The sequence below is a fragment of the Pongo abelii genome, chromosome 3 (assembly GCF_028885655.2).
Source record: "Pongo abelii isolate AG06213 chromosome 3, NHGRI_mPonAbe1-v2.0_pri, whole genome shotgun sequence".
Lineage (NCBI taxonomy): Eukaryota > Metazoa > Chordata > Mammalia > Primates > Hominidae > Pongo > Pongo abelii.
The window spans coordinates 1663843-1676165 of NC_071988.2; the positions used below are offsets into that span (position 1 = coordinate 1663843).

General features: G+C 58.1%; 1 protein-coding gene across 4 annotated transcripts in view; it reads right to left on the reverse strand.

The window, feature by feature from the left end:
* Nucleotides 1-2675: 2675 nt before the first annotated feature.
* FAM53A (family with sequence similarity 53 member A) overlaps nucleotides 2676-12323 on the reverse strand; it is a 44335-nt gene continuing 34687 nt past the window's right edge. For all 4 annotated transcript variants that reach the window (XM_054554893.2, XM_024245754.3, XM_024245755.3 and 1 more), the window contains exon 5: nucleotides 2676-3906. In XM_054554893.2, coding sequence (XP_054410868.1) covers nucleotides 3592-3906 — 315 coding nt within the window. In that variant the 3' untranslated portion in view covers nucleotides 2676-3591. The remainder of the gene's footprint in view (nucleotides 3907-12323) is intronic.

Below are 12323 nucleotides of genomic sequence, written 5' to 3' on the forward strand. Positions count from 1 at the left end.
CCATGCTCGGGGGGCGGGGGTGGGGGTGGGGATGGCCAGAGAATAGGCCCAGGACAAGGAACAAAAGGTGGACAAGCACAGGGCCTGTGACTGTGCTTGTCCTGGCTCTGAGGCCTGAGCCCAGGGCCATTCCCCTCGGTGCTGGCTCTGAGGCCCTGGCACAGAGGCTGCCACCCCAGGCTGCCAGGGAGGCTCCCAGCCAGGCTGTCCCCACCTCCCCAGGTCTTCAGAGGCTCTGGGCAGGGCTGGAGGGAACGGGGGTGAGGCCAGCCCTCGAGGGACAGAGGGAGCCTGGGGGAGGATGGAGGCGTATTCAGGAGAAGACATAGGTGTGGATGCCCAGGAAAGGGTGGGGAAGCCATCCCTCTCTCATCCCCATATCCCTGCCCCACCTCACCTCAGCCCCTTCCCCTCAGGAGCCCTCCACAGGGACAGGAGCCCTGCAGTGGGGAAGGCCCCAGGAGAGGGGGAGGGCTGGGGGCAGCCTGGCAGGGGTGGGCCGCTGCGGCAGTGCTGGGGGCTAGGGGCAGGGAGGGGCTTGTCTGGAGAATCCCAGCCTTGGGACTGAGGAGTGGCCTCACAGGCCCCCAGCGCAGGAAGGGAGTTGTCCCAGGGTACCAGGCACAACCCCAGCCCTCCCACCATGTCTGCCCAGCCCAGTGGATCCCACAGGGGCTGACCGCTGAGGTGGGTGCCCAAAGCAGGTCCCAGGGACCCAGGGGCTGCGCTGTGCCACAGACCCCCCATTCCCCCCCATCCACCTGTCCACGGCTCTGGGGTCACCCCAGAGGGCCCTGGGACCCCCTGCCTGTGGCCAGTCGAGGAAGGACCAAGTCCAGGCCCACCGTGGGTGACACAGCTGAGCAGCCCCCACCCCACCAGAACTTCCTGCAGCTTCAGCAGCAGCCTCTCTCTATCCCCAAGGGGCCAAGCATCCACCCGAGGCAGCAGGCCGACCCCCCAGGCTGCCCCCGACCTCAGGCAGGTGACCGCGCAGGGCCAACCAAGGGACTCAAATGCCCCTGGTGAGGGTCCTGGCCCCCCATCCCAGGAGACAGACAGACACGCTCAAGGGAAAATACAGCCCTGGGGACAAGCCCCAGGGGCCGGGCTGTGAGCTCACTCCCACACACATACCACCCTGTGCCAGGCAGACGGGGGACCCAAGGGTGCCCTGAACCTTCCGTCTCAGTCTCCCCACCCACAGAGGACACGGCAGGTTGGCACTGCAGAAGAACTGGCTGCACTGCCCCACCAAGGGCCCCACCCACCAGACACCCTACGTCAAGGGCACCGAGGGGAATGGCCCTGGGCTCAGGCCTCAGGAGGAGCCTCAGGAGGCGCCTCCAGCCCCACTCACCAGCCAGCTGGGAAGGTTCTGCCCAGGAGAGCCGGAGGTTTGGGGAAGGAAGAGATGAGGTAGGGTAGGAGGTGAGAGAGGTGGGGAAGCCCTGGGGGAAGGTGGCAAATCCAAGTGTTACAGGCAGGACCAGAGGCTCCATCAAGGGAAGGGGAGTGTCGGAGGGGTGGGGGGCGGCTGGTGACTCCACACGTAAACCCCAGCTCACCCCACATCCCCTCGCTCCCACACACCCAAGCCAGACTCAGAGCTGGTGAGGGGCCCCAAGAGCCCAAGGCTGGGGTGGGAGCAGAGTCAACGGCCCTCCTCCTCCTGCCTGTCCTTGAAGGGGACTCAGGTAACGAGAGTCAGCTAGGAACTATTCTAGACTCCAGGTGACACAGTGGACAGATCTCCCAAACCTGGGTCACCATCCAGCGGGAGGGGACGCTGGGTGGACTCAGAGCGTGGAGAGTGACTGCAGGGAGGGGGCGAGGCCCCATCTGCCCCTAGGGCACCCAGGCCTTGGTGGGGACCTCTGGGCCCTCTGCAGCCATAGCCACACACCCTGCCTCATCTCTGACGCCCTCCCCGGCCTGCAGCAGAGGGCCCAGTGCAACCCTGGCAGGCCTGACACCACCACCATGCTGGCCCCACAGCCCTGTCTCCCATTGCTGTCCAGGTTGCCATGTCCTGCAGACCAGTGGCCGGTGCCCTGGAGGCCACTCCAGCACCACAGCCAGCCTCTGACCTGAGGGACCCTGCCCTGTACTAAGTCATCTCAGAGCACCGCCCGCCCCACCCCAAATCCCAGCACCCTGGATGACTACGCAGGTGACTGTGGCTTTTGCTAAACCACCCAGAGCTGATCTCCACAAATTTAATCCAAAACACAACTCTCCTGTGCAGTTTGGCAACTGTGTCAAAGTCCAATGCCAGGGCCCTCCCTTCCCTCCACATGAGGCCCAGGGTGGCTCTGGGGAGCAGGTGACACTCTCTTGAGCCCCTGTTCCGTCAGTCCTAGCACAGGAGCCAATGACAGGAGGGCTCCTGACCCCAGGCCAGCACAGCAGGAGAGTAGGCACTGCCCCAACGGAGGAGGGCAGAGCCTGGCCAGGGAGTGGGCTCCCACTTGCTAAGGCCCCAAACTCCCCAGCCCCATCCCCCGTCTTGCAGGGCAGAGGCAGGAGGGTCACCTGAGAGCCGGAACCCCACTTTCACCCAAGCAGCTCGGCCTCAGGAAAGCTGATCCAAAAAAACCACACCACTCACCCCATTTGCCCACCTTTGATCTGTGGCCCATGTCAGTTAAGAAAGTGGCATTGATTCACTTCAATGACCTTTCATGAATTTTATTGGGGAAAAAAATCAAGAAAATTTCAAAAAAGTATTAATGTTTTCTTTTGCTATCGCAAACTCGAAACCCCTACAATTTTATTAAAAGTGCAGGAATGAAAAACAGGACATCCCTTGCCCTGTCTGGTTCTGAGCCAGAGACCAGAGGCCTGAGGCGCAACCAGGCCCACCTCAGATGGTGGAAACGAAAATTAATCAGAAGTCATATGCACAAAGCAAACGCCTTGTATTAAATTCACAGAGTGGGTGCTGACGGGTGCTGCCGGCAGGACGGCCTTCCCAGAGGCCTGGCACCACACCCCACCTGAAGGCGCAAGGGCCCTCCCAGGCCACGGGAAGCATGGACTCATGGCAGCTTGGTCTGCCCTAAAGGCCATCACTGCCACCGGTGGAAAACCAGGCCGCCACAAGCTGGCGGTTCACTGGCACGTGGGTGACAAGGTTCATGGACACAGATGCCCATGCGCAAGCCTCAAGCACCGTGACCCCTCGGGAGGGAGGGGACACATGGGGCCAGCGGGACCCTGACCACCAACACCTGGGGTTTCCTAGCAACTAAAGCACGCCAGGCACCCTGCACGGCAGGCCTTTCGCAGGGAACACAGACCCATGTTAATCTGTTTGCAGATTCATGTTTAATAGAATGCCCTTCTGAAATGCATCCAAAATAGAGAAGCTTTCTCCCGAACTGCAAAAGCCATAAAAATGCAAAATGCTTCTTTAGGAAAAACTGAATCAAAATTACGCCTTAATGTTCCAAGCAACATGAAACCTACTCTGTGCCCCAGGGCAGGTGCAGGCAGCAGCCATGGCCCCGACCAGCTCACATGAAACCTACTCTGTGCCCCAGGGCAGGTGCAGGCAGCAGCAGTGGCCCCAACCAGCCCCTACCAGCCTCAGTTGTTCTCGATCTGCTCCAGGTCCAGCTCCCCGCGGGCCCGGGGGAAGATGCCCTCCTCCCCAGCACTGTCCCCATCACTGGGGTCACCGTTGCTCCTGCAGGAGCCATCACCGGTCACCGACTCCCTTGAGGCCCACAGGTTGGGGTGGGCAGGGCTGGTCCTAAGGCCCCTCTGGCTGCAGCCAGGCATGGTGATGCCAGGGAGGCCCCGGGAGTCACATGGGGAGGACAGAACCGTCTTCACTGGGGTGTCATCCTCATCATCATCTTCATAATTGAGGGAGCAAAGGCTTTTTGAATTTTTTAAAGTCTGCAATAGAAAAGATACGGGCTTAAAGCATTTCTAGCAGATCACCTGGCAGGCAGCTTCCCACCAACCCATCAAGGGCTTGGTGTGCTGGGGCTCTGGCCATCCCCAAGACCACACAAAGCAGGGGCCTTGGTCCCCTGTACACCAGCCACAGCTCTCAGAGCCCCTTCCTCAGACCCTGCCCATGCCCGCCCCGGCCCAACCAGCTGGCCCCTCAGCTCTCCTCAGCCCCCGCCCAGCTGGTGTGGGCAGAGACGCACAGCCTGGCCCTGCCCAGACCCAACAGACCAGGTTGGTGGGCACCTGACACCTAAGCAACCCTCAAGATGCCCAGGGCTCACAGGTGACAGCCTTGTCCCAGTCTTGTCCTCGGCAGGTGGCCTGGCCAGGGAGAGTGCCTTGTGCCTCCACTTCTGACAACAGCCCCACCCAGAGCGGCTCCCAGCAAGCACCTCCACCTGGCCCCATAAGGCCCCTGGAACCCCACCTCATCTATGTCCTCAGGGGCCCACCAGACGCAGCTCCCACCCTCTCTGTCCTTGCACCTCCTCCCCTAATAGTTACTCTAATAGAAACACATGCAAATCCTTCTCATCTCAAAATACGTGCGACAGACAGATGCACATACAGGGGTCTCCCCTGGACAAGGCCCGCCCTCGTCCCAGGCGGGCAGCTTCCAGTACCCCCATGCCACGCCCAGGCCTGTCCACAGCAGGTCCCTGAGTGCCAGGCTCCGGCCTTCCCTCTGCTCTCCAGAGGTGCCGCCACCACCCCCTTCTCACTCTGCCCCCCGGCTATATCTCACTCAGTAGCCCCCCTTCCCAAGGCCTGTTAGGAATAGGGGGTCCCTCCAGGCTGCACCCCCCAACCGGAGTGCTCTGAGCTGCAGGCAGTCTCCATCCACCCGGGTGTGCTCTCTTGGGCGTCTCCAGGGCCCTGAGACCCAGCAGGTGTGTCCAGCTGGGGCACGAGTTCATGGCCATGGCCAGGGTAGCAGCCCCTCAGCACTCCCAGGCCCCCACCCCCCACCACCTCCCAGTCCTTGCCTCAAGTCCCCCGTCTGTGGTGCCCAGCACCGTCCACACCACTCGTCCACTGCCACTGGGAGCAGCCTTCCTACCCAGCCCCACTGCCCGGGTCACCTCCAGGCCTCCTCAGGGTCAAGGCTCCCCTCAACCACACCACGCTGGCTTCAGACGTCTCACCTCGTGGCTCAGGCTTGTGAGGGCACGTGGGTGTCATCGGCCACACCTGCAGGGCACAGGGGCGCCGTGATGCCGATGACAAGGCCACACTGACACAGCAACCTCGGCCACCTGAAGTTATAACCCAGAGCACAAGCTCACCAATTCCACAGGACCCAAGAAACTCCCCAAACCACCTTCGTCCAGAGCAAGGAAACACCCCACAGACAGGAACCTCAAACACTTCCTGGAAACACTTCCAGCAACTGATTTTTATAAAAGCACATGGCCCTCGGGGACAGAGCTCCTTTTTTCAAAGGATATTATTGGGATCTAAAAGACAAATTGACACCGGGCGTGGTGGCTCACACCTGTAATCCCAGCACTTTGGGAGGCTGAGGCAGGCGGATCACAAGGTCAGGAGATCAAGACCATCCTGGCTAACACGGTGAAACCCCGTCTCTACTAAAAATACAAAAAACTAACTGGGCGTGGTGGTGGGCACCTATAGTCCCAGCTACTCGGGAGGCTGAGGCAGGAGAATGGCATGAACCCGGGAGGTGGAGCTTGCAGTGAGCCAAGATCGGGCCACTGCACTCCAGCCTAGGCGACAGAGCGAGACTCCGTCTCAAAAAAATAAATAAATAAACAAAAGACGAATTGACATATTTTCTGTCTTTGCGGTTCTACTATAAAAAGTGAATCACTGAGAAGTAAAATTCTGAAGAATAATTTTTTTTTTTTTTTTTTGAGACAGGGTCTCGCTCTGTTTCCCAGGCTGGACTGCAGAGGTACAATCATAGCTCGCTGCAGCCTTGACCTCCCGGGCTCAAGCAACTCTCCCACCTCAGCCTCTCAAGTGGCTGAGACAACAGGTACGCACCATCATGCCGGTCTAATTTTTGTATTTTCTGTAGCGATGGGTCTCGCTTTGTTGCCCAGGCTGGTCTCAAACTCCTGGGCTCAAACAATTCTCCCACCTCAGCCTCCCAAAGTGCTGGGATTACAAGCATGAGCCACCACGCCCAGCCCCACTCAAATCTTTAAAGATACAACTGGCCACATGTTTTGGTCACAAAATAAGGATGCATAATTTATTTTTCATTCAAATCAAAGTGAATTTGCCCATGGACATCCCTTGTACGTACAAGCCCCAGGCCCGGCATGAGGACGTGGCTGGTCTGCTGGGCCCCTGCTGGATGGCGTGGAGGCCCGGGTCTCACCGGCTCGGTCTGGTGTCACCCGTGACCTTGCAGACTCTGGCTGCCGTGCTGCCCACACAGGATGGCCTCCAACCCACAGCACGGCCAGGCTGCACTACGCACGCACCGGGGGTGGCGGGGATGCTATGCACCTTCAGGGGCCAGGTTTCCTTCCATTTCAAACCACGACATTTTGTTTTGATTCAGAGTCGACCCTCTGGACTGACTGCTCGGACCCGACAGATGCTGCCAGGCCACGCTGAGGCCTCGGACGCGTGACGCGCACTCGCGGGCGCAGCTGTGCAGCTAGAGCGTGACAACAGCAGGCTCTGAACGCCTCTGGATGACACAGTTGGTGCAGGAGAAACAACTGCTGCCCACAGACACGGCAGCTGCAGAGCTCAGCGGCCAACACCGCTAGCGAAGGCCACATGGAACTGAAGGGGCCACCCACACTGTAGAGACGGTGGAAACCCAGGCCCACAGGGCCAGTGCTGGCCTGGACTGCGCCGCCCGTCCGCCTCGTGCCCCGTCCCTGGGCGCCAGCCCCGGGGCTCTGTCCCAGCTCCTGCTACCATCACTCTGGTTCGATGGTCACCTCCATCTGAGGTTAAACATAAAACAGTTGTCCAAAACACAAAGGTCAAGCCTTCAAGTTCTAAATTGGGCTCCAAAGCGCAGAGGCCTTTCAAACTGTGTGCAAAGCCCTTCAGTCAGTCTGGGGGGTGCACAGGCCCCAGCTGACAGCTGGAGGGCCTCCAGCACCTGAGGTGGGTTAACTCAGCTACCAGAAGCCGGTGAGACCCTGGAAGGTCAGAGAAGCCTCCTACGAGCTGACCTGACATCACTCAGCAAACGTCCAGGGCCCTGTCTCAGCCACATCTGTACCTACCCCTTGCCAAAGCCTCTGGCTTTTGTCAAACTAAAACACCGGTTTACTCTCTTGTGAAAGCGCAAGCTCCATCCACCATGTGGGAGGGGCTCACATGGTCCCCTCACAGCCAAGGCGGCCCTGGCCGTGGGCCACTCTGCAGCAGGGCCAGGCAGCAGTCAACGGTTGCAGGGGCGGCTCCCCAAGGGCCTGGCAGTGCCTGGAGTGCAGCACAGTGCATGTTGAAACAGGCAGCCGAGCAGAGCCAAGCACCTCCCTCCTGCCAAAGGGAGGAACAGGCCAGCCCGGCCAAGCCACAGAGGCCCACAGGGTGCAGGGATGTCCACGGCACGGGCAGGGACAGAGATGGCCAGAGCAAGCTCTGTGCATGTGTCAGGCGAGGAGGCCAGTGTGAGAAGCACCGAGACCCTAGACCCCTTGTTGCCTCTGGTGAGCGCCCTCCAACCCTGCAGAAGAGAGGGTTATCAGGAAAGTACGGACTAGAGCATTCTAGACAGGGGAGCTGGCCGACGGCACATGAAAAAACTGGCTGAGTGAGCCCTGCTCAGACAACCTGCTCTGGCTGTGAGGGGCGCACAGCCTTACAAAGCCAGGAAGCTGGAGAACAAAGATCCTCCCTGTCTCCCCAGCCCTCCACACAGAGGCAGAAGGAGGGGACTCTCCGCCCTGACCATGCAGCCACTGATGGCACCGGCTCCTCACCCCAAGGGGGATGGGACAGCCAGTGCCCATTAGGAGGTGTGGAGTGAGTGCCCAGCAGTGCGCCCCCTGCCTAGCACTCGCTTCGGCCACCTCACTCACCACCTCTGACCACCCTGGGTGTGGCTCCTGGAGAGAAGGTCTGAGAAAACAATCAAGAAAAATCAGCAGCTACAAATTCCTGATTTTCAGTCTGTGCCATCTCAAACAGTCCATGTTCTTGATGGTCCCTGCTACCGTTTGAACGTGTCCCTCCAAATCTCTACCATGGTGTTGGGAGTTCATCAGGTCCTGCAGGCCTGCACAGGACACGAGAGCCTCATAAAGGGCTGGAGGGAAGCAGCCTCAGTCCTCTGCGTCCTCTATCTCCTCCACGTCCTCTATCTCCTCCGCCAGGTGAGGACACAGCCGCAAGGGGCCATCTTGGAAGCAGAGACCAGGCTCTCACCAGACACCAGACTTGCTGGGGCCTGGGTCTCGGGCTCCCAGCCTCCAGAACTTTTTTTTTTTTTGAGACAGAGTCTCGCTCTGTCACCCAGGCTGGAGTGCAGTGGCGTGGTCTCAGCTCACTGCAAGCTCCGCCTCCCGGGTTCACGCCATTCTCCTGCCTCAGCCTCCCGAGTAGCTGGGACTACAGGCGCCCGCCACCACGCCCGGCTAATTTTTTGTATTTTTAGTAGAGACGGGGTTTCACTGTGTTAGCCAGGATGGTCTCGATCTCCTGACCTGATGATCTACCCACCTCGGCCTCCCAAAGTGCTGGGATTACAGGTGTGAGCCACCGTGCCCGGCCCAGAACTCTTGAGAAATACATTTCTCTTATTTATAAGTTACCTCGTCGGGGGTATTTTGTTACAGCAGCACAAACAAACAAAGTCAGTCCTCTTCTTGGTACCAGGAGCTACTCTAAGCTTTTGGTTTTTCAGTTTTCACCCAGGAGGTACAGAGAAAACAGCTCAGCAGGTGCAGCAGAGGCCCCCCCCATGGAGGACAAGCCTTGCGCCCTCGTGACTGAGGCCACGGAAGGCACCATCTGCTCACTAAATCCAAGACCTCAAAAAACACAGCGGGCCTGAAGGTGTGAACACCGCCACATGCACCTCTAGCTTGTCCTTAGGTTCTAGCCCGTGAGGTAACTGCTGGCCCCGAAGCTGCCTGCCTGTCTGAAGAAATCCTCAGGCTCCGGGTGACCCGGCTGCAGGGTCACACAGGGAGCTGTTTCTTTCTCTGCAGCAGCCTCGGTCTCTCCAGAGGCAGCTGAACGCCTTCTCATGTGGCAAAAGCTTTTCAAAACCCTAAAAGCACACGCTTTTATAGAAACCAGCGGCTGCTCCCACACTCTGCTGGAATCATAACTGATGTGCATATTTTCAATGGTCATATTTTAATTTCAACTTTGAAACATAGCTTTGCCAATAAAAACAGAAAAAGTAGCTTCCCCAGTAAAAGCCGGGCATGGTGGCTTATGCCTGTAATCCCGGCACTTTGGGAGGCTGAGGTGGGTGGATCACCTGAGGTCTGGAGTTCGAGACCATCCTGGCTAACATGGTGAAACCCCATCTCTACTAAAAATACAAAAGATTAACCAGGCATGGTGGCAGGCACCTGTAATCCCAGCTACTCAGGAGGCTGAGGCAGGAGAATCGCTTGAACCTGGGAGGCAGAGGTTGCAGTGAGCCAAGATGGCGCCATTGCACTCCAGCCTGGGCGACAGAGCGAGACTCCATCTCAGGGGGGAAAAAAAGCAGAAAATCCTAAATGTTTTCCTGTGAAAACATGCACTGTCTCCAAGGGAAAGGCAGGGAAGGCAGTGCCCCTGCACCCTGCTCAGTCAGAGAGCAGCCCTCTGACACCTGGGGAAGCTGGTGTGAACATAGACTCAGAGCAGACGGCAGGGGGTGGCGGGGAATTGAGGATGATCGCCGAACCGTCCCATTGATAAGCTCCAACACAGGAGCCCTGCAGGGTGAACACAGCCGCGCACACAGACTGCACAACACACGCCAGGGACCCCGGACCGGAGCTGGGTCGCACATACCGAGTCCGCCAGGTGCAAGCACAGCACAGCCGGGGTGCAGGTGTGAGCGAGCGTGAGCATGCAGCGGTGTGCATGAGTGGGAGTGGGCACCTGAGTGTGCACATAAGTGTGGGGGTGAGTGTGCATGGTGGGTATGTGGGTGTGCCCACCCAGAGTCAGGACGAATTGTCTGGTAACACACAATTATAAAAGTTGTAGAGGAAAATCAGAGCATTTCTTTTTGGCCCTGAGGTGGAGAGGAGCTTGACACAAACAGGAGGTGGCAAAGCCTCGGCCTGGTGGCGCACGCCTGCAATCCCAGCACTTTGGGAGGTGATGCAGGAGGATGGCTTGAGCCCAGGAATTTGAGACCAACTTGGGCAACATGGTAAGGCTCTCTCTTAAAAAATTAAGAATATTAGCTGGGCACAGGAGTGTGTAACTGTGGTCCCAGCTACTTAGGAGGCCGAGGTGGGAGGATCGCCTGGGTCCAGGAGATGAGACTGCAGTGAGCTGTGATTACGCCACTACACTCCAGCCAGGGCAACAGAGAGAAACAGACCCTGTCTCCAACAAACAAAACAAAACCAGGAACTGACAGGTAACCCAGGCTGGGGGCCACGTGTTCATCAAAGGTGCCACATGTTCAGGTGGTACGGCACAGGCAGGGGGCAGGTGGGTGTGGGTGAAGGCTGGTTGGCTGACAGGGAGAGGGGCGCACAGACGGCAGAGGAGGGACACGGAGAAAGGTGGGAGCCAGTTTTTGGGTGGGATGAGCAAAGAGCTGGAAAGAGATAGAGCAGGCAGCCCTGGCCCCTCAGGAGTCTTGGCGCTATCCTCCGCAGCCACGGTCAGCAGGGCTCTGGGTTTGCAGACGTGGCCCCTGAAGACACTGCCTGTCTCCTCAGGGGCTTTCCTGACATTTGATGAGGCCCTCTCCCCACAAACCTTCTTTTTACCAGAAAGCGATGACTACGGTCCACTGAAGACATTCGTGGGCAAGCAGACCGAAGTGGCTGAATTTAAGGCAGTGCACACTCCAGGGCGGGCAGGTATCACCTGGCCCCCACATGAAGCAAATAAACGAAAAGCTTTTATTTCAGGTGGGGTTGAGTCCCAGGAGCAGAATGGGGTGTACAGCACCCACATCACTGTTCTGGCTCATTAACAAAGTCACTGAAGAAAACGGGGCAAGCCGGGAGTGGTGGCTCATGCCTGTAATCCCAGCACTTTGGGAGGCCAAGGCAGGCAGATTACCTGAGGCCAAGAGTTCAAGACCAGCCTGGCCAATATGGTGAAACCCCATCCCTACTAAAAACACAAAAATTAGCCAGGTGTGATGGTGGGCACCTACAATCCCAGCCACTTGGGAAGCTGATGCAGGAGAATCTCTGGAACCTGGGAGGCAGAGGTTGCACTGAGCTGAGATCATGCCACTGCACTCCAGCGTGGGCAACAAGAGCAAAACAGAAAGGGAAAGGGAAAGGGAAAGGGAAGGGGAAGGGGAAGAGGAAGGGGAGGGAAGGAAAGAAAAGGAAAGAGAAAGAAGGAAACAAGGGAAGAAAGAAAGCTCTGCACCTGCCTATCCTCTCTGTAAGCCCCCTACCTGTCTGTGGCCAACCAAACTCCAGCACAAGGGGTGGGAGGCACCAGAGCCAGCGTCAATGCCAACACCATTCCACAAGCACTGTTTCTGACCGACACTCCTTGCAGAGAAGAGTGGTTTTGAAATCACTCCCTTCAAAAAGTGAAGCCCGATCCTCCTCCCACTGAGTAAGGGCTAGACAGAGTCAAGGAGCAGACAAAATCTCAGCTGGTGAGGACCAGGTCACACAGGACTCTGTGGGACCCACTGACACCCACTGGGGTCACTCGTTATGGGAAATCAAGCTGCCACATCGTGAACACACTCAGGCTGCCCCTCAGGGAGGCCCATGTGGCAAAGAAATGAGGCCTCCTGCCAAAAGCCACATGGGTGAACTTAGAAGCAGGTCCTGCAGCCCCGGTCGAGCCTCCAGGTAACCACAGACTGGCTGACTGAGCTCCAAGGAGGCCTGAGCAGAGCCTCCCCATCGGCCTCCCGGACCCCTGAGGTGGCACAGGCATGGTGTTTGACTGTGAGGTGGCACAAGCATGGTGTTTGACTGTGAGGTGGCACAAGCGTGGTGTTTGACTGTGAGGTGGCACAGGCATGGTGTTTGTGAGATGGCACAGGCATGGTGGTTTTTGGTTTTGATTTTGTTTTTTTCTGTTTTTGTTTTTGTTTTGAGACAGTCTCACTCTGTCACCCAGGCTGGAGTGCAGTGGCGTGATCTCAGTTCACTGTGACCTCCGCCTCCAGGTTCAAGCGATTCTCCTGCCTCAGCCTCCCAAGTAGCTGGGACTACAGGCACCCACCACCATGCCCAGCTAATTTTTGTATT